The sequence below is a fragment of the Corvus kubaryi genome, unplaced genomic scaffold (assembly GCF_017639235.1).
Source record: "Corvus kubaryi isolate FWS band 111438036 unplaced genomic scaffold, C.kubaryi_AGA036_p1.0 37321, whole genome shotgun sequence".
NCBI lineage: Eukaryota > Metazoa > Chordata > Aves > Passeriformes > Corvidae > Corvus > Corvus kubaryi.
The window spans coordinates 1-21,924 of NW_024581100.1; the positions used below are offsets into that span (position 1 = coordinate 1).

The 21,924-nt window shown below is 59.1% G+C and overlaps 1 protein-coding gene across 1 annotated transcript; it reads right to left on the reverse strand.

The window, feature by feature from the left end:
* Positions 1-115: 115 nt before the first annotated feature.
* LOC121665183 (zinc finger protein 883-like) lies at positions 116-14,618 on the reverse strand. Its single transcript, XM_042029117.1, is given in 4 exon segments — positions 116-1,512; positions 1,597-2,195; positions 12,625-13,520; positions 13,706-14,618. Coding segments are annotated over 4 exon segments (1,881 nt in total). The 5' UTR covers positions 13,761-14,618; the 3' UTR covers positions 116-1,181.
* Positions 14,619-21,924: the final 7,306 nt, after the last annotated feature.

The window sequence follows — 21,924 nt, forward strand, 5'->3', positions numbered from 1 at the left end:
CCTGCCCTCCACAGCCGGACAGGGGACAGAAAATTTAACCAAGGGCTCATGAGCTGACATGAGGACCAACAGATTTCCCTTAAACACTGTCACAGGCAGAACAGGCTTGAAACTGGAGATACGAATTTATTGCTATCAAACTCAGAGCAGGATAAGGAGAATTAAAAGAAGGCCCTTCAAAACTTCTTCCTCCCACCCCTCCCTCCTTCCAGCTCCACCTCCCACCCCGGCAGTGCAGGACACAGGGAATTGGGGCCATGCTCAGTTCATCCCCGGTGCCTCCTCCCGCTGCTCAGGGACAGGAGTCGTTCCCCTGCTGCACTCTGGGCTCCCTCCCACCAGACAGCTCTCCAGGAACTTCTCCAGCCTGAGTCCGTCCCACGGGCAGCAGTCCCCTCACACTGCTGCAGCCCCGGGGGTCGCTCTGCCCCGGGGTCAGTCCTGCAAGGACAGGCTGCTCCAGCAGGGCCCCTCTGTCCACGGGTCTCACACGGGGTCACAGCCTCTCCTCAGGCATCCCCTGCTCCGGTGGGGGCTCCTCCAGAGGCTGCGGGGTATCTCTGCATCCCTGGGGTTCTCTGCATCTGGCACCTCCATCTTTGGAGCCACCATGGATTGGCACTGCTGGACACAGAGGAAGCTTCCAGAACCTTCTCCCAGAATCCACCCTGTAGTCCCCCTGCTACCAAAACCAGATGGAGCAAACCCAATATAGCCCAAAAAATGGGGTCCCAGATATCCAGGAGCTCAGATGCACCCCAAAATGGGGATGGAGATATCCAGGTGTGTCCAAAAATGAGGCCCCAGATGAGGGCGTTCTTTGCTTGGCAGCAACTGTGTCCTCTGCAACTGCACAGGGATAGGAAATACAAAGAAGCCCAGGAGCTGAGAGAAGGAGCGGGAGAGATCCCGCCCCAAGCACCGGCACCGGCACAACAGAGCCAGCCTGGGCACAGGGAGGGAATTTATTCCCAACCAAATCCCAGCAGCACAAGGAGAAGGCAAAGAAATCTCTCCAACACCTTCCCCCCACCCAGCGGGGATCACCCGGAATGGGGGTCACCAGGGCTCTGCCCAACAGGGGTCACTGGGGATCATCCAACGCCGATCCTCCCACGGGGGATGGAGCTGGAGCAGCGCACGAAGCTCTTCCTGCACTCGGGGCACTCGCAGGGCTTCCCTTAGCGGTGCCTCTGTTGGTGTTTGGTCAAGGCAGAGCTGCTGGAGAAGCTCTTCCCACACTGGGGACACTCGTAGGGCCTCTCCCCGGTGTGGATGCACTGGTGGATGATGAGGTGGGTGTTGCATTTGAAGCCCATCCCGCAGTCAGGGCAGCGGAAGGGCCTCTCATCTGTGTGAATCCACTGATGTCTGAGGAGATCGGAGCTCCTCTGAAACCTCTTCCCACACTCCTCACACTTGTAGCACCGTTCCCCAGTGTGGATCCTCTGGTGCCGGATCAGGTCGGAGTTGCAGCTGAAGCCCTTCCTACACTCGGGACACTCGTAGGGCCTCTCCCTGGTGTGGATGCACCAGTGCCTGATGAGTTGGGAGTTTTGATTGAAGCCCTTCCCACAGTTGCAACAGTGGAAGGGCCTCTCCTCTGTGTGAATCCGCTGATGTACGAGGAGATCGGAGCTGGTCTGAAACCTCTTCCCACACTCCTCACACTCGTAGGGCCATTCCCCAGTGTGGATCCTCTGGTGCCGGATCAGGCAGGAGTTGTAGCTGAAGCCCTTCCCACACTCAGGACACTTGTAGGGCCTCTCCCTGGTGTGGATGCGCCGGTGGGTGACGAGGTTGGTGTTTTGCTTGAAGCCCTTCCCGCAGTCGGGGCAGCGGAAGGGCCTCTCATCTGTGTGATTCCTCTGATGCCTGAGGAGATCGGAGCTGCTTGGAAACCTCTTCCCACACTCAGAACACTCATAGGGCCTCTCCCCAGTGTGGGTGCGCTGGTGTCCCCACAGGCTGGAGCTCCGGCCGAAGCTCTTCCCACATTTCCCACACTCATAGGGCTTTTCCCCAGTGTGCATCCTCTGGTGTTCCATCAGGTGGGAGCTCCGGCTGAAGCTCTTCCCACATTCCCCACACTCATAGGGCCGTTCCCCAGTGTGGATCCTCTGGTGCTCCCTCAGACGGGATTTGTAGCTGAAGACCTTCCCACATTCCAAGCACTTGTGGGGCTCCTCCCCACCCTGAGGCTTCTCCCCCAGCTCCAAGCTCCCCCTGGATCTCCGGCTGCCTTCCCGGCACAGGGGGGCTCTTTCCTCCTTGGATCTCTCTGGGCTGCGTTTGCAGCCCCTCCTCCTGCGGCATCTCCGGGGCTTTTCCTCCTCCTCCATCCGGCCACGCCTTGGGAATGACAAATCCTGGTTTGAGAGGAGAAACAAGGGGTGAGCGCCTTGGCCTGGGGGTTCCTCCTGCCCAGGCCCACCTATGGAATTCTCCGGGGCTTTTGTGTCTATAAAAACCCCAAACCACCACGATTCAGCCCAAAAAACCCTCCCAGCACTTCCCCCTCCCTGATCTCTCTGCTTGGGCTTCTGAGGGTCTCCTTTCCCTGGGCTCATCGTGGTCCTGTGTCTCCTGGGGTTCCCCCTCTCTGGGGTCCCACTCAGCGATGATCCAGGGGGTTTTGGGGTTCCCAGGGGTCCCTTCTCCCCCGATTCTCTGCTGCAGGTTTCCAGCGATCCCAGGGGTCCACCCTTAGCCAGGCTCACCCCATCTCCAGGCTGCCGGGGGTCCCCCAGCTCCGGGATCGCCCCTCTCCCCTCACCCCACCCTGGGGCTCCCGGCGTTCCCCTCCACCGCTCTCCCAGGGGGGCCCCAAGAACGATGTCCTCCTCCCACCCCCGCACCGGCACGGAGCCCCCAAAATATCCCCCGAAGGGCCATTTGCGGCTCAGCTTTGGGGTCCCGCAGGATCCAAACATCGCACCCCCCCCCAAATGAAACCCTCCCAGGGACCCACAAGGAGATTTGGGGCTCCATTCTGGAAGCTGCGAGCTCCAAACACCCCCCAAGAGAAAACGCCTCTCGGGGACCCCCAAGACATTTGGGGCGAGCTCCCCCTCCCCGCTCACCTGCGGGATGCTCCCGGGGCCGCGGCGGACACAGCGGGCACCGACCCCGCGCTTCCCCTGCTGCTTTTCCTCTTCCTGCTCCTCCTTTTCCTCTCTCCTTCCTCCTTCTCCCGCTCCTTCTCCTTCCTAATCCCGCCTCCTTCTCCTCTTCTCTCCAGGCCCTTCTCCCGCTCCTTCCTCATCCCTCCTCCTCCTCCCACATCCCTTCTCCTGCTCCCCCCGGGCCCAGCGCCCACCCTTGGCCCCCCGTTTTCCCAACGCGGTCGCATCCCGCGGGAGGAGCCGGGATGGAGCCCGGACAGGTCGGGCTGGGGCAGGGCTGGGCTGTGGGCCCGGCCTGGGAGCCCCCCACGCGCCCCCACCCCAAATTCCCCTGGCGGGGGGCGCAGGGGGCTCTGGGGGGGCGCAGGTGGGGTCCGGGTGGGGAGCGCTGGGCGCTGCGGGTCTGCCTGGCAACTGGTGAGTCACCAGCGCCGCGCGCTCTGATTGGCTGAAGGTTGTCCAGCGCTGTCTCTGATTGGCGCCTTTCTTCGGGGCTCTTTTGAGGGGACTTTTTCTGTGGGATTTGGGGGTCGTTGGGGGCTGTGGAATTTAGGGGCGACCCGGCACGTTTTGCGGTTCGCTGGGTGTTGGCGTTCAGGTGCTTCCCAAGGGCGGGGTGACACGGTGGGGACACAGGGGGGTCCCCATTCCCGAACCATCCCAGGGTCGGTTCTGCCCCCTCCAATCTCGGCTCCCCGTCAGTTTCCCCCAAGTCCCTCCCCAGTGCCCCCCAATAAACGGGACCAGCCCAAACTGGGAAGCTTTATTGGGAACACTGGGAGCAGTCGGGTGGGGGCAGAGTGACAGCGGGGCTGGGGGGGACACACGACCCCCCAAAATCAGCGCGGGGGGTCCCAGCCGGGCCCGAGGCCACGGGGAGGGGCTGCGGCCGCCGGCGGCTCAGGAGCTCTGTGGGCAGAGCAAAGGGGGTGACACCGGGCTGGGGGGCCCCGGGGGAGCACAGAGCGCCGGGGGAGGGGAGACACGACCCCCGGGCCCCTCCCATCACCTGCTTGCGCAGGTAGAAGCCGAGCCCCAGCGCCAGGAAGATGAAGCCCAACACGAAGCCCCCGATCCCCATCAGCATCTTGGGGGGCGGGGGGGCAGCTTTGATGGGGGCGGGGGGAGTGGGGAAGACGAATTCAGGAAACGGCGGCGGCTGCCGGGAAGGAACCAGAATGGACTGGGACAGGCTGGGATGGACTGGGACAGAATGGGACAGCAGGATACACTGGGACCAGGACCGGGACTGGGCAGGACCAGATTTGGATCACCAGGGATTATACTGAGATATATTGGGACCACACTGAGAGCTACTGGGAACATGCTGAGGCCCAATGGGTGCTGCTGGGATATACTGGGAGTAATTTGCATCATACTGAGACAGACGGGAATCATTCTGGGAGACTGGAACCACAGCGGTGGTGAAAGGGTTCAATTGGAAAAATGCAGGGGGCAACTGGGATCGTCCTGGGAGTAGCTGGCGCATGCTGGGGTCATACTGGGATCATACTGGGACTGACAGGGTCATATTGGAGTGACTGGCATAGTTCTGGGAGTATCTGGGAGTGACTGGGATCATACTGGGCCTGACAGGAATCAAACCAGACTCATACTGGGAAGTTACCAGGAATCATACTGGGGGTGACTGGACTCATACTGGGATCATGCTTAGAGCAACTGGGACCATGATGGGACAAAAGGCGTCATAGAGGGACTGACTGGGAGTGGCTGGGTTCATAATGGAAGTGACTGGGGCCCTATCTTACTCTACTGGGAGGGACTGAGAGTGAAAGGAACCATACAGGGCATGACTGGGAACAACTGGAACCATGCTGGGGGCAAGTGGGATCTTATTGGGAATGACTGGGAACATAAAAGCTTGAGTGGAATTTTTATCCCGTGGCATTCCCAGGGAGCAGCGGCAGCTCCGCGCCCCCAGCCCGGGGGGTGGGAGCAGGGGAACCGCTGGCAGCACCTTCGGGGCACAGCCGAGGGCTGGGGGGCTCCTCCCCCACTTCATTTTCTCTGCCCAATTCAAATCATCCCCTCCCATTCAAATCCCCTCCGTTCACATCTTCTCCCCACCATTAAAGTTTCCTTGCCCCAATTCAACTTTTCTCCCCAGTTAAGCCCTGAGGCCCCTCCCCGCCCCCGGCTCCTCCCGGCAGGACTCGGCCGGGACCTTCTGGAAACAGCAGCGGAAAGAGTTCAAAAATTCCTCATTACTTCCATCGATTTCCTTGGTTTCCGGGGCATTTTCCTGCGGCTGCTCTGGGCCATGGCTGAGGGGTTCCCTCGGGCTCCAGCCCCTTTCCAGCCCCTTTTTCCAGCCCCTTTTTCCAGCTCTTTTCCTCAGCTGACCCAAAGCTGCGGATTTTGGGGGGTGGGAAGAGTCGCTCTGCTCGGGGGTCCCCGCGGTGCCCCAGGGAGGCCCCGAGGCCGCAGCGCGGTTCCCTCGGGCCCCTTGGAGCGTTTGGAATCTCCAACTCTCAGCAATCGCTGTCCCTGGCATTCAATCCCCCCTGCAGGGTTTTCGCCCAGACCGGCTTTCTTTCCAGAGGGTTTTGTGGTTTCGCTTCGAGCCGGGGCCTGAGGGCACCGGAGCGGCCGCGGGTGCCGGGGCAGGAAGGGCTGAGGGACAGCAGCGCCCCACAAACCTCCGGGAGGGGGACAAGGGCTGGAGGGGGCAAAGAGAGAATAAACACGAGATTTTAGAAAAAGATAAAACCCCAGTAAAATATAGATGATATGTAAAATATAATAAAAGAGAACTCTGAAAAAAACCCCAAAGTAACAGTAGAGCTTCTTCTCCTGGGACTTTGGGTTTCTTGTCCAAGCTCCGAGCTGGGTGTGAGCCAGAAGCCAGTGGCTGGGAGAGACATTGCTGCTGAAGGGCTTCCTATGGCCAGAACTAAAGTGTCGAGTATCAAGGAACAGCTTGAGGTTACAGAAGCGCCAGCGCTCCCGTTGGATTCCCTCGCTGGAAGCTGAAAGCGGAGCTCCGTCTGGGACTCTGCTTTGTAAGGATTGAATGCAAAACTCCAGCGCAATCCCCGTTTCCCTCCCTCCTGTGGCCAGCGGCGCACGGAGAAGGGATGGGAGTTTCGGTGAGTTCGTGCTTCCCCCTGAGGGACAGGAATCCTTGCCGTGTCCAGCGGGGGTCCCTCCCCAGCCGTGCGGTCACTCCCCGGCCCGGCCCTGAGGCGCGGGGCAGTCGCGGGGCAGCCGCGCTCCGGCCCCGTCAGCGGCACCGCCGCTTCGTGCCGGGCAGGAGCGGCAGAAGGAGCCGGGCGGCGGCGGGGGCTGAATCCCGGCAGGAGGAGGAGGAAGAGGAAGAAGAGGAAGAAGGGGAAGAAGGGGCCGGGTCGGCCTGCGGTGTCCGATGGCCGGGGAGCAGCGGGGAGGCCTCGGGGAGCGGCGGCGGGCGGGGCTCTGCTGGAGCCGCCCCGAGGGGTTTGTGCCGCCCCGGGCCCCTGAAGGAGCCGCTCCGCGGGACGGGCGAGCTGGGAACGAAAGGAAATACAGAGAAGAGAATAAAATACAATCAAAGAGCCGCAGCGAGAGGCGTCTGCCCCGCCCGCGTCTGAAGGAGCTGCACCGAGGGACGGGCGGAGGGTGAGTAGAATAAAATCCAGAGAATGGAGTAAAATAGAATAAAAAACTGCACCGGGATGTCCGCGGCGCCCGGTGTCACTGAAGAGCCGCACGGCGGGACGGGCGCTGTCGGGTGTGGCCAGAAGGGCAGCGCCGAGGAGGGAGAGAGGTGTGAATAGAAAAGAAATAGAGAGAATGGAATAAAATGCAATGAAAGAGCCTCACCAGGGGATCTCCGCAGCTCCGCGTAACTGAAGGAGCCGCAGCGAGGGACGGGCGGGGCGCGGCCCGGATCGAGCCCCTCCAGCTGCGCCTCGAGCGGCGACCCCGCGGGACCGCGCCGGGGCCGGGCGGCGGCGGCAGCCGGAGCCGGGAAAGCGGCTTGGAGCGGCGGAGACGAGCGGGGTGTTCCCGAGCAGCTCCGCTCAGCCCTCGGGCACCGGGGGGTTCCGGGGGTTGTTCCCGAGCAGCTCCGCTCAGCCCTCGGGCACCGGGGGGTTCCGGGGGTTGTTCCCGAGCAGCTCCGCTCAGCCCTCGGGCACCGGGGGGTTCCGGGGGTTGTTCCCGAGCAGCTCCGCTCAGCCCTCGGGCACCGGGGGGTTCCGGGGGTTGTTCCCGAGCAGCTCCGCTCAGCCCTCGGGCACCGGGGGGTTCCGGGGGTTGTTCCCGAGCAGCTCCGCTCAGCCCTCGGGCACCGGGGGGTTCCGGGGGTTGTTCCCGAGCAGCTCCGCTCAGCCCTCGGGCACCGCGCTGGGGTCGCCGCGCACTTTTCACCCCCGGCCGCCCCCACGGGCCGGGCCCCGCGGCTCCCGCTGCCGCCGCCTCGGCCTTATGAACTCCCCTCCCCTCAGACCCTCCCGGGCACCGCCGGGCATTAGCGCAGCTCCCGGGGCCGTGTCCCGGCCACACTTGGGTATTAAATCCGACAGATTTGAGGAGCGGGCACAGCCCTAGAAACCAGGGCTTTGCCCTCGGGAGCTTGGAGCGGCACGAGGGGGATAAAGGATCCTCTGCACTCACCGATGCCCCCAGAAGCAGCTCTGGCCCCCTAAGAATGGGGCTGTATTTGGGAGAGGGAGGATGGCTGGGATGGGGTCTGGAAGGAAACAGACACATGTTGGGATGAAGAGGTTTGGATGATCCGGTTCCTGAGGAGGTTTTGGGGCACCCTCCAATCCTGCGGGATGTGTTACTGGGAGGGGGGACACACCTGGCTCTTGCACTTGGAGTGCGGCCCACAGGGAAGGACATGGGGAACCCATTTTAGGGTAGATCCCGCTGCTTTCCATCAGTTTTGGGGGGGTTATAATCGGATTTGGGTGATTTCCTGGTCATTTTCAGAGGCGGAGGTGAGGCCTTTTCTGGGAGGATCCTGATGCTTTCCACCAGTTTGGGGGGTTCTAAATGGCTTGTGGTGGAACCACTTTCGTGGGTTCTGACGCTGCCCACCCGTGCTCTGCACTGGTCCGGACTGGTGCTCCCAGTGCCGCATGGGGCAGGGCCATGGGGACCCCTCCACGGCACAGCGCGGCTGCTTTGGGGCTGGCGGCACTTGCCCGGCACTGGCCATGGGGCATGTGCTGGCAGCTGGGCCGTACTGGTGGTACTGGTGGTGCTGGGAGCTCCCGTGTCTGGGGGCAGTGGGACTCAGGTGAATGTGGGCATCTCAGGGGTGTGGTGGGGATGACGGGAAAATATTGAGAGAGGTGGGAAAAAGGGAGGAAGAGAGCAGAAAATGGGAGCTGGAATGCCCAGACCAGGAGTCCAGACCAGGGGTCTCTGGCCTGACTGCCCTCCAGCAAGTGGCTCCCACAACCCCTCACCCTGTCCCCAAAATCCCTTGGGATCCCCCACCCATCTCTGTATTCCCCCTCCAAAATCTCCAGGCTCCTGCGGTGAGAACAAAGGGGTCCAAGTCCCCATCCAGTGTGACCACAAGCACCAAACTTTTTTCTCCACACAACAATCTTCCCTCTTTTCCCCTTCCTAGCTTCCCGCACAGCAGCTGGGAGCAGCCAAGAGCCGAGCGCTGCCCCAGCCCGACTGGCCCCAGCTCCATCCCTGCTCCTCCCACGGGATGTGAAGGGTTTGGGGGGAGGGGGCCAAGGGTGGGCACTGGGCCTGGGGGGAGGAGGAGCAGGGGTGGAGGAGGAGGGATGAAGGAGAAGGGGGAGAACGGACAGGAGGAGGAGCAGAAGGAGGAAGTGCAGGAGGAGCGGGAGGAAGAGGAGGGATAGAGGAGGAGTGGGAGCAGGAACAGGAGGAGAGGAAGAGGAGGCAGCACGTGCGTCCAGCGCTCCCCGTATCTGCAGCCCCCCGCCCCGGGAGCATCGCTCCCCCACATTCCGCAGGGGATCAGGGAGGGGAAGCTCACCCCAAATACCTTGTGTGGACCCTGGGAGGGTTTTTTGGGTGGTTTCCACTGGCAGCTCACAGCAGAGCCCCGGCTGTGGGTGGGGGGATGCGGGGTCTCCCCCCACATGTGGGTTGGTCTGCCTGGGTCAGGGTCTGGTACCACGTGGCAATCGCCCGGTGCCGGTGCAGCGTGAGGGGGACGCCGGTTTCAGCAACACCAGTTTCGGGGACTGCCTGGGAGATCCAGGTTTGGGGGAAGCCCGAGAGCCACGGAGTGGGAAGAGCGGAGAGGGGCGATCCCGGAGCTGGGGGACCCCTGGCAGCCTGAAGGGAGGGGGAAGATGGAGAGCAGGGGAACCGGGGACCCCCTGGACACCGAAGTGGGGAGCCTGGAAAGGGGGGACCCCTGGGATTCCCTGGACCCCTCGTAGCCCAGAGAAGGCGGGAACCCCGCATAGGGGGGAACCTCAAAATACACAGGACCCCAGAAGCCAAGAGAGGGAAAATGACCCAGAGCCCAAAGTGGTGAATCAGAGGGGGAACTCTGGGGAGGGTATTTTTTGCTGAATCTCGGAATTTTTGGTTTGAATCTGCATTACTTGGGCTGATCCTTGAGTTTTGGAGGGGAGGAGTGAACCTTGGTGTTTCTGAGGTTAGTTGAGCTAAATGTTGGTGGTTTGGTTATTGTGGGGGGTAGAATCTTCATATTTTGGAAGGGCTTTTTCCTGGATACTGAGATTTTTGGAGTTTTGGGGCCGTGTTTACGTGTTTGGGGGTTTTTTTGGCTGGATTTTAGTATCTTGGAGGTTTTCATCGACACAAGATGCCCAGAGACTTCTGGAGATGGATTTGCGCAGAAGGAACCCCCAAGCCACTGCACTCACCCCTTGTTTCTCCCCCCAAACCAGGATTTGTCATTCCCAAGGTGTGGCCAGATGGAGGAGGAAAAGCCCCGGAGATGCCGCACGAGGAGGGGCTGCAAACGCAGCCCAGAGAGATCCAAGGAGGAAAGAGCCCCCCTGTGCCGGGAAGGCGGCCAGAGATCCAGGGGGAGCTCAGAGCTGGGGGAGAAGCCTCAGGGTGGGGAGAAGCCCCACAAGTGCTTGGAATGTGGGAAGGGCTTCAGCCGGAGCTCCAGCCTGAGGGAACACCAGAGGATCCACACTGGGGAAAAGCCCTATGAGTGTGGGGAATCTGGGAAGAGCTTTGGGCAGAGCTACCACCTGATCCGGCACCAGATGATCCACACCAGGGAACGGCCCTATGAGTGCTTGGAATGTGGGAAGAGCTTCGGCTGGAGCTCTGCCCTGAGAAAGCACCAGTGAACCCACACCCGTGAGAGGCCCTATGAGTGTGGGGAGTGTGGGAAGAGGCTTCAGACCACCTTCAATCTCCTCGTACATCAGTGGATTCACACAGAAGAGAGGCCCTTCCGCTGCCCCGATTGCGGGAAGGGCTTCAAGCAAAATTGCACCCTCATCATCCACCAGTGCATCCACACCGGGGAGAGGCCCTACGAGTGTCCCCAGTGTGGGAAGAGCTTCTCCAGCAGCTCTCACTTGACCCAACACCAACAGAGGCACCGCTAAGGGAAGCCCTGCGAGTGCCCCGAGTGCGGGAAGAGCTTCGTGCGCTGCTCCAGCTCCACCCCCGTGGGAGGATCGGCGTTGGATGATCCCCAGTGACCCCCATTGGGCAGAGCCCTGGTGACCCCCGTTCCGGGTGATCCCCGCTGGGTGGGGGGAAGGTGTTGGAGAGATTTCTTTGCCTTCTCCTTGTGCTGCTGGGATTTGGTTGGTAATAAATTCCCTGCCAGGTAATAAATTCCCAGGCTGAGTCTGTTGTGCCCCTGATGGTGTTTGCTGAGGGATCCCATCCCAAGAACCCTTGGATAAATTTTCTCTCCTCTGTGCGGCTGCAGAGGGCAGGGACAGAGTGGCTTTGGTGGGTGCCTGGCATTGTTCCAGCATCATCCCAGGCCATGGACATCCCTGGGATCCCAGTGTGCTGGTGCATTCCCCTCTCCTCCTTTCCAGGCTGCACTGTGATCTGAGAAATGCTTGTTAGGCCTTGGCTTTGAAAACAGCACCTGGGCTCAGCTCTTTCCGAGCTTGTCAGAAATACTGTCTGCTCCCAGGAACTGCTGAGGAGCTCCTGCTTTCCTTATGACCAGCCCTGGAAAAGGTTCCTCTTGCCTGAATGGCATAGCATTCCTGCTCTCCCACTTTCAGAGAAAGTGCCGACCCAAACTGTGGCCAGGATGAAACATCATTATGACTGAAGCCCACTCTCTTGTGACCCTCTCAACAGCGGCCCAAAAGGAGACCCTTTGAGCTCTCCTGGGCCGCCGTGGGCTGTGACCAGCAATCTCCCTCTGAGGGGGCCTCTCAGAGCCAGCAAACCTTCAGGTTTGCTATACCTGGAGATCGCCAAACCACGATGTGTCCTGGGCCAATATTCTCACTCCTCGAGGCCTGATCCTGTGCCCAGCAGGAGAGGAAAAAGCTTCCAAAGTGAGGATTTCACTGACCTCTGAGGGGAATTTTTCACAGGAATCTTCCTTGCCTGATTGTTTCTGTCTGTGTGCGTGCCCCTGCGCATATGCTATAGCAAACCTGAGAGAAATACTGCTTTCTTAGGTGTTTAAGTGAGTCAAGGTTCTGAAAAGTTAAAATTTTAGCTAAGAGTTAGAAGAAATTTGTATTAAGACACAAAGTAGAAAAACAAAAGATAAGTTAATGCTTAGTAGATGCCTAAGCTAGAGCTAAGTGATGTATTATTTGCCATTATATTTTTAAGTTTTGTTTATAGAAGGAAACCAAATGAATGAACTGTCATCAAAAGAAATTGAAACTAATAGAACCAAGAACAGCACCTGGGTTTCGTAATAATTAATCAAAAGTAGGAGATCTTGGGCTGCGCCAAGAAGCCACGAAGGCCTGCCAACAGCAAGGAGGTAAAAAGGTCACTGTGAGGAAGACATTCCTGACTTCCTCTTTCAGGACCACTGACCCAATTCAAGAGAGAAACTGCGCATGCGTGAAAGACCAATGATCTCATTTTAATACAAAGCGGAGGATGGGAGGTGCTGGGGTCATACATATGCAGAAGATGTAAAACTTTGAGTAATAAATAGAGAACGAGAAACCTTGTACTTGGCTGGCATGTCTTTAGGAGGCTACTCCCATGCCCCCCCGCTGGTGCCTGAATAAACATACCACTTTCTAACTTTAATTAGTTAGAGGGTCTTTGTCCATGGATATCGAGATTTAATGAATCACCAGGAACCCTCAACTCCCTTGAAGCCAGCATCTCCCATATCCCCTGGAAGATCCCCCCACGTCCCCATCCATGTCTTAGTTCAACATCTTTATTTTTACCCCGGGTTTGGGTGTTTTGAAATGACAAAGAGAAATGAAAAGAAAATCAAGGCCACTGGGAGCCAGGAAGAGGCGGAGCCCCCCAGCCTGGTGTCTTCCCACACAGATCACCAGCACCACGGAGCTCTGGGGCTCTGCCCAACGGGGGTCACTGGGGATCATCCAACGCCGATCCTCCCACAGGGGATGGAGCTGGAGCAGCGCACGAAGCTCTTCCCGCACTCGGGGCACTCACAGGGCTTCCCTTAGCGGTGCCTCCGTTGGTGTTGGGTCAAGGCAGAGCTGCTGGAGAAGCTCTTCCCACACTGGGGACACTCGTAGGGCCTCTCCCCGGTGTGGATGCGCCGGTGGATGATGAGGGTGTAGTTGCGCTGGAAGCCCTTCCCACAGTCGGGGCAGCGGAAGGGCCTCTCATCCGTGTGACTCTGCTCATGTTTGAGGAGACTGCAGCTCCTTGGAAACCTCTTCCCACACTCCCCACACTCATAGGGCCTCTCCCCTGTGTGCGTCCGCTGGTGTGCCCACAGGCTGGATCTCCGGCCAAAGCTCTTCCCACACTCCCCACACTCGTAGGGCCTCTCCCCTGTGTGGCTTCTCTGGTGGACAAGCAGGTTGGAGCTCTGGCTGAAGCTCTGCCCACACTCTCCACACTCGTAGGGCCTCTCCCCTGTGTGGATTTTCCAGTGGCAGATCAGACTGGAGCTGTCTCTGAAGCTCTTCCCACACTCCCCACACTCGTAGGGCCTCTCTCCGGTGTGGATTCTCTGGTGGACAATCAGTCTGGACTTCCACCTGAAGCCCTTCCCACATTTTGAGCACTTGTGGGGCTTCTCCCCATTGTGAAGCTGTTCATGGACCCCCAGCTCCAAGCTCTGGCTGGATCTCCGGCCGCCTTCCTCCTTGGACCTCCTTGGGCTGTGTTTGCAGCCCCTCCTTGTGCAGCATCTCTGGGGCTCTTCCTCCCCCTTAGATTCCTGCCCCGTGGAGCCACTCAAAACGGCCTCTCCCACCAGCTTCTGCCACGGGGATTTGTTCTCTCTGGGCTCCGTGCTCAGCTCCCTGTCTGGTGGAGGAAGGACAAGGAGAGGATGGGATTTGCCTCCGTGCCACAGGGAAGGGGAAGGAGATCCCCCCAGTCCGTCCCCGGCAGGACGGCGTCGGCAGCGGGGCTGTCCTGCAGCCGGGGGCGATGCTGGGCTGGGAGATGGAGCAGGAGAGAAGGGAAAGGGGCACTGACTTCCTCCTCACCTGCCTGGGGCTCCCGGGGCATCTTCCTCTTCTTCGCGGCCTCCTCCTCCTCCATCCGGCCACGGCTTGGCAATGGGAAATCCTGCTCTGGGGGAAAACAAGGCCTGAGCGCCTTGGGTTTGGTGGTTCCGCTGCCCAAGCCCAGCTCGAGAAGTCGCCGCTCCTTTCAGTGTCGAGGGGCCCGGACCCCACTCATCTCCAGCCTCCCCCACCCCTCCAGGCTGCAGGGGGTCCCCCGGCTCCGGAATCGCCCCCCTCCGCTCTCCCCACTCCGGGGCTCCCGCGTTCCCCCCCGGCTCTCCCGGGGATCCCCAAAACCGATATCGCCCCCACACCCCCCCCCAAGGGCCATTTGCGGCTCAGCTTTGGGCTCCTGCAAGCTCCGAACATCGCCTGCCCCGCAAAAAACCCTCCCGGAGACCCCCGATGGATTTGGGGCGAGCTCCCCCTCCCCGCTCACCTCGGGATGCGGGGGGGCGATGCTGCCGGAGCCGGGGGAGCTGCGGCCTCAGCGGGCGGGCGGCGGAACCGCGCGCTTCTGCTGCTGCTCCTCCTCTTCCTCCTCCTCCTTTTCCTGCTCCTCCTCTTCCTCCTCCTCCTTTTCCTGCTCCTCTTCCTCCTCCTCTCTCCTTCCTCTTCCTCCCGCTGCTCCTCCGCTCCCGCCCCGGCCCGGGCAGGTTCCGACACCCCAAAGCAGCCGCACTGTGCCCTGGGGGGTTTCCCAAAGTGGCCCCGCCCCGCGCGGCACTGGGACCGATACTGAGAGCACCGGGAAGGAATTGGGAGCACGATCCCTCCCAGTACGGCACTTACTGGGAGCACTGGGAGGCAACAGCGACTGGCGGCGGCTGCAGCCGGTGCTGGGCGTGGCCAGGATGAGGGCGGGGTTATGCAAAATGCAAGGGGAATACCGCGGTGCGATTGGTGGGCGTGGGTGGGCGTGGTTATGGAAATCGCGGAACGTTTCCCGCCGTGCGTTTGCAGGCGGTGGGCGTGGTTATGTAAAATAGGTGGGCCCTGCTCGGTGTGGCGTGTGGGCTTGTGGGCGTGGCCATGCAAATTACGCTGGTATTGCCCAGTGGTTTGTCGGTCTGGTGGGCGGGGTTATGCAAATAAGAAGGCCGGTCCGCATTTAGTTGTTGGACGTGGTGTCCGGTGTCCGGTCCCGGAGCGCGGAGCCCGGTCCAGGGGGTGTCCGGTCCCGGTGCGCAGAGCTCGCTCTGGCCACTCGAGGAGGGGAAGTTTTGGGGTCCCCAGCGTCCCCTGGGGTGGGGAGGGGGGGATTTAGGGTCCCCAGGAGAGGGGGCCGCCCCCCGAGCTCCCCCCACACTTTGTGCTGTCTCCAAGAATGTCCCCAAATCTCCCCCCATCTCGGGGGCGCGGACCCCCATCCTAATCCCGGTCCCGATCCCGATTCCGATCCCGGGAGTGGCTGACCCCGATCCCGATTCCGGGGGTGGCTGATCCCGATCCTGACCACGGTTCGGACCCCAATCCTGACCCCAATCCCGATCCCGGGGGTGGCTGACCCCGATCCCGGGGGTGGCTGACCCTGATCCTGACCCCGATCCCGATCCTGATCCCGGTCCCGGTGCCACGTGAGCGCTGATCCCGTTAAGAGCCTTTGCCGGGGTGGGGGGGTGACAGCCATGGCCGCCCCCCGGCGCGCACTGTCCCTGTCACCGCTGCTCCTCGGGCATCGGCCGGGACGTGGCCGTGCGGCTACCTGGGTGACGGGGGTGTCCCCAAATGTCCCCAAGGCGGGAGGGGACACGGGATGCACCGGGAGGGGATCGGGGGGACACCCCCGGATTGTCCCCAGCACGGGAGGGGGACAAGGGACAAACCGGGAGGGGATGGGGGGACACCCCAGGACTGTCCCCAACACGGGAGGGGGTCCCCGACAGGATTTTGGGGTGTCCCTGATGGGATTTTGGGGTCCGCAGTTCTGGCCACCACGCAGAACCTGTCACAGCCAGGTTTTGGGGTCCCTGGGGTGTTCCTGAGGGCTTTATGGGACCTCCTGATGAATTTTTGGGGGTTTTTGGGGTTGCATGCGGGACCTGTGCCGCAGGGGATCCCTGATGGGGTTTTTAGGGTCCCTTTCAGGATTTTGGGGTCTGCAGTCCTGGCTGCCATGCGGGACATGTCCCAGCAGGTTTGGGGGTGTTCCTGATGGGGTTTTTGGGATCCCTGACAGGATTTTGGAAATTTTGGGATCCCTGACAGGATTTTGGAGATTTTGGGATCCCTGGCAGCTTTTTGGGATCCAGAATCGCCCAAACTGGGCCAAGAGGCACTTCAGAGACAGTCAGAGAAGTGGGTATTTGCTTTATTCAGTGCCGGATACGTGGGGGGTCTCTCCTCCAAAAACACACACACACACGGCACTTCCTACAACACAATATTATGGGTAAAATTCATGAATATTCATCACATTCTTTGGGATAGGGGTGGTTATACAAATCAGTTCTTGGAAGTCATTAATATCATTAGCATATGTGTCACACATGAGTGGTGTGTCCTGGTGGTCGCACTGAGGAAGGCTCCTCTTCTTCCTCGCGGGTCTTTCCAATGAAGATCCGTACTCTTCATCACAATGCACTTTTCACCTTTCTTTCTGGAGCACGGGCAGTCCTTTGTGGGGTGACTCAGCAGTTTCTGTGCTGGTTTCAAACAGATTCTTGTTCCTCTTATCTTGACAAGATTAGGGCGAATCCTGCTTCTCAGGTTTTGTGATTAACATTTGCTGTCTCCCAATAGTTAACTGTGCTTACATGAGTTAAGTATTGATCACCCGTTTCTCAATCCCCCCTTTTTATTTGGTCATTTGTAATTCTTTACAAATCTCGCATGTCTTGAAAGTAAGTACCCTTTTCTGCCTTGCTTCTGGGTTTGTGCTTTTGCCACTGAGCATAAGCACGGCGATTCCAAGTACATAACTGTCGCTGCTGGAGCTGCCCGGTCACTCGCAGTGACGGGTCTGATGCGCTCCGAAGACCAAGATGAAGCTGGTCTCGCCGCAAGAGGCAAAGCTCTCAGGGTGCTGAATGGTTTGCACTCGCAGGCAGAGGCAAGAAGGAAGGAGGGGACTCCAGTAGAGTATCCAGGGCTTTGTTGTCCTCAGGGGGAGCAGGGACCGAAGACCCCAGAAAAGGGGTTGCACAGCTTTTTAAAGGGGGTTGGACAAAGGGCGGCAACAATCTCAGGGCCAGTCGGGAAGGAGAAGGGGAGGGTTCACAGGTGGAGTGACATACAATTAGCCAATGAGGGAAAACAAGGGGAGGGGAGAAATTCAAAGGGACCAAGGGGGTATTGAGGGGAGAAGAACTTTCTAGCAGGGCGAGGGGAAAGGGGTGGTGTACATCAAGGATTGGCAGCTAAGGCAAGGCGTATACAATGCAGCAAGGGGAGGGGAAACTGCAAACTGATTGACAGTGAAATGAACTGGGACAGACCAAGTACGGGGGGAAAGGTTCACAGCAACATCTCCCCTGTTTTTGTGTAAAAAAATAAAGGAAACTTAAACCTTAAACTGGGGGGCTTTGGGTATCATCCCAGCAAGATGTTTCTCTGGTAGCCACGGCTACGGCTGCCTGGGTAGATCTTGTACCACTGGTACTCTTTAACGAGAAGGTTTTCTCTACTGTTGTGAGTAGGAGTCTTTTGATGCACCCAAAGAGTAAGAATAGAAGAAAGATGTTGTTAAGACCGGGAAGACTTTGAGGTTTATAAATATAAGGGGGAGTAATTGCAAGGCGCTGTACTGTATGTATGTTGGTGTTTTAATAAGTAATAAGTCATTTAATAAGTAATAAAGTAATAAAATTACAGATGGACCATGACAGGAAAATAACTTGCTGCAGGAAAAATTCCTCAGGACAGCTGGTTATTCCCAATATCTACCGCTGTAACTGAGTAAGGAGAAATGGACAACAAGCCATGTCTGATTACCAACATGCTGATGTTGTGCTCTCTTCCCCAGTCTGCTCTCCAAAGATCTGGGACTGACAAAGATGAAGGAATTTGAAGAGTTATTCTGGTTATTTCAGAGAAAGTTTAAAATGGAGAAGGGATTGGGGTAATTAGGAGGCTCTCATTACCCATCATTTTCAGTGCTGCCTTTTGTAGCAAAAGTGACAAATGTGCCCTGTTGGTGTTGTGTTGGTGTTTAGATTTTCTGAGTCCCTCAGCCCTGAGCTGGGTTCCCATCCTGGTGGAACTGTCCTGCCTGGTGCTTGCAGGATGCCCTGGAACAAACCCTCTGCCCCATCATCCACAACGAGCAGAAGGGCATGAGGACAGTGCTGCGAGGATGGGCAAGGAGGGGCACTTTGCTTGGGGAGAGTGGGGCAGGAGAGGCCTTCAGTGGCCTGGCAGAGATACTCCGAGTTTTTGTTGGTTTCCGTACAACAAAAGGTTTCCCCTTCCCTCAGAGATCCGGAGTGATGCTCTTTGCCGGGTCCTCCTTTCTCTCCTGCCTTCCTTTGCCTGCTCTTTTCCCTCCCAGTGTCTCCCTTTGCCCAGGGCAGCTCCCAGCCAAAGACCCTCCCCTGATGGTTTTTTTTCCCCAATCCAGGAGCTAAAGCAGCCCTGGATGAAGTTATGGAGGCTGTCAGTGAAATGTCACTGTAAGATCTTGCTCCACTTGGGTTTCAGCCCCTTCAGAGCTTTGCCTTGAAGGGCAGGAACATCTTTTCCTCACTGGGAACTGGAATTCCAGCTCATTGCAGTGTGTGCCATGGATCCCAGAGGGGCATTCCCGAGGCTCCCACGCTGCTGGTCCTGCCGTGCCTCCCAAGGGAGCTGTGCAGGGCCAGGGGACAAGGTCCAGCAGCTGGGAGGGCTCCCAGAGCAGACAGCAAAGGCTGCTTTGCTGCACGTTTTCCAGCTGGAAGCAGAGGGAAGAAGAGAAGGGAGTCCCTGACAGAATCCCGGCATGCTTGTGGCGGGAAGGGACCCTGCCCATGGGTTAGGGTGCCAAGAGGGAGAGAGATGCCTGTGCCCCAGGGAAGGTGCAAGTGAGACCATATGAGGACAACAAACGGATTTCATTGGACATGCATTTTATTGTAACAACAAATGGGAGGGATGGGATTCTAGAGGATGTGTGGATGTGTATTTTAATTTGATATTCTTCTTATTATTACTATTTCCTATTTCTTCTTCTTCATCTAAGTCTTCTTTGCCTTCTTCTTTTTAATTACTTCTACTACTCCTGCTTCTTCTTCTTTGTCTTACTCTTATTCTTCGTATTCCTATTTTAATTTTTCTTCTTATTTACTATTACTCTTTTTTCTTCTTTATCATATTCTTCTTATTCTAATTAATCTTATTCACTTGTTATGCTTATTCTTTTCTTTTTCATATTCTTATTGCTTACTACTATTTCTTCTTCCTCTTCTTCTTCTTATTCCTATGCTCTTCTTATTCTTATTCAACTTACTATTTTTATTAATATTCTATTCCTTTTTCTTCTTCCTCCTATTTACTACTGCTATTTCTTCATCATCACAATATTCCTATTCCTATTCCTACTCCTATTCCTATTCCTATTCTTTTTTCCTGTATGAGGAGGTTGTTTTAATTTCTGGGGTTTTTTTTTTAAACTATTTCTTAAAGTCAGCTTCCACTTGTTGAGTCAAAGTCCTGCAGTCATGTCCGTGGCCTTTGATGCCACCAGGGGAGGTTCAGATTCAAGATCTGAAGCAGTTTTTCCTTGGCAGAGGCGTGAGGCACTGGAAGAAGCTGCCCAGGGCAGTGGTGGAGTCCTTGTCTCTGCAGCGTTCAGGAGCGGTGCAGATGTGGCCCTTGGGGACGTGGTTTCGGGGCGACGCTGGCGCTGCCCGGGTGCCAGTGGCACCGGGTGCCCGGCAGGGTCTCTCGGCACCTCGGTGACTCTCTGGGCTTCCCCGCCGAGCGCGCCGGCACCGAGCGCGCTCCACGGGCGCTGTTTGGGGCCGGCCACGCCGGTGACTTTGGGCGTCGGGGAGACGCCCCCGGCACGGCCCAAAGCAGCCGGGGCAGCTCAGGCTGCGGGGCCCGGCCAGGCCGAGGCCGCCCGTGCGGCTCCCGGGGGCCCGCGCAGGCCCCGGCCCGGCCGCCATCGGCAGCCCCGGGCCGGGCGGGCGCTACTCCCGCGTCCGCGGCGCCAGGCAGCGGCAGCGGAACAGCGCCCGCAGCGCCCGCAGCGCCCGCCTGAGGCGGCCGGGCCGCTTGCTGGGGGCAGCCGGCTGGGCAGCCGAGGGGCCGCGGGGGCTGTGCGGGGCAGGCCCCGGCTCCTGCCAGGCCAGCACAGGAGAAGCTGCGGCTCCCGTGGCGGCTCGGCCTCGCACGGGGGGAAGCGAGGCCCAGAGCGGCTCCCGTGCCGGGCGCTCGGCCCAGGCCTCCCGAGGGACGGGCGCCGGGAGCCCGTCTGCCGCAAGAGCTGCCAGGCTTCGGCGCCCGCCTTCTTCGCGCAGCTCGAGGACGCTGAGTCCGTCCCAGGCGGCGTCCTTCGGCAGCGAGGGCGGGACCCCGAAGCTGAAGATGCACGTGTATTGCCAGGTGCTCTGTGTGAGGTCTCTGTCGCTGCCATCTTCCTCTATGCAAACCTCTCGGTAGATGTACTCTTCCCCCTCCTTGAGCTCTGCGTGGCACGGCTCTGGCTCGATGCCGTTATCCCCGTCAGAGGGGTCTTGGGAGCTGCTGACCTCTCCTTGGGACAGCTCTGGCTTTGCCGCACCTTGGCACTCTTGGGACAGCTCAAGCTGGGTGTGGTATTGGCAGTCTTCATTGTCTCCAGCTGAGGTGCCCTCCTCGCTCCCTTTCTCTGCCAGGAGTGACCCCCTGTCTGCCTCCTGGCCCCTCACCCTTCCTTCGCCCTGCTGGGACAGCTTTGGGTCATTCCCCTCTTCTTCCCCTTGGGGCAGCTCCTGGACTTTCACTCTTTGTTCCCTCTGGTAGAGCTGTTGCTGTGCCCCATCTCCCCACTGCACACTCACACCCATCTTCCACGGGTTCAGCCCTTGGTGACTCCACACTCCGCACAGGGACACTTCCTATACTGGCACTGCTGGTACCCACTGGGACAACTCACGGCCTGTTGCCTCTTCCCACAGGCGAATCTCTTGGGGCCGAGTGTCTCTCCCCTGGCAAGGCTCCTCATCCATGCCAGGTTTCCTCTCTGGTTCCTTGATGACAAAGGGCCCCTGCTCCTCTTCAGTGTCTGTCTGTGGCCTGACTGAGGCACTCTCTGCCCCCACCAAGTGCCAGCTGAGGGTCTGGTCTTGCAGCTCGCTGGGCACAGGGGTGGGTGGCTGGGAGGAGCTGGGGTTTGCCTTGTCCTCTTCCATCTCTGAGGTCCTGTAGCACAGAAGGATTGTGGGAGCTGCTTCCTTCTGCGACAGTGGCTCTCAGCGGACTGGGCACTCCAAGGTTCTGCGCCCCTTAGATACCCTCGGCCAGGGCGGGGCTCTCTGATGTCACAAGGGTCTCTGGGCACCCCCAGGTTCCGCATGGCCAAGGGCCCTGACACCACGCGCCTGTGTCACAAAGGGCCGTAGCCGGTGCCCCTTCAGCAGCCGAGCCTGCTGGAAGTAGCACTGAGCAGGCCCTGGACTTGGGCACTTGTAGCCCTTGGCCTCTGTGAGGCTTTGGCCACAGTCCCACTCAACAGCCCAATCCCCACACACTGGCTTTGGCGGGTGGGCTACTCAGGGCACGAGCCATTGGCCAGATGGCCGCAGCCAGGGACCTGGGGGCATTGGCTCCATGTGCAGCTGCAGGCTGGGGACGAGGGGTGTCCCTCAGGGCTCTGCCTTGGCCCTGGGGCTCTTTAGTGGCGTCCCCAATGACACAGGCAGGGGCTCGAGCTCCCCCTCAGCACGTTTGCAGGGGACGGGCAGCTGAGCGTGGCAGGGGCACCATGGCAGGATTTGGCTGTGCACAGGGGCCTGGGCAAGCTTGAGAAGTGGCACAACGAGAACCTTACGAGGCCTCACAAGGCCAAGTGCCAGGTGCTGCACCTGGCCCGGGGTGATCCCCGAGTCCCGGATTCATCCAGGCCGGAAGAGACCTTCCTATCCCTCAGTTTGGGGCTGCCTCCCTGGCCGCTCCCAGCACCTCCAGAAGCAGCACTGGCTGGGCCTTGGGGTTTCTGGTGCCCTTGCCCACTTCCAGCAGAGCTGGTGTAGTGGGTTGATCCTGAGTTGATGGACAGTCTTTTAGACTAATGATGC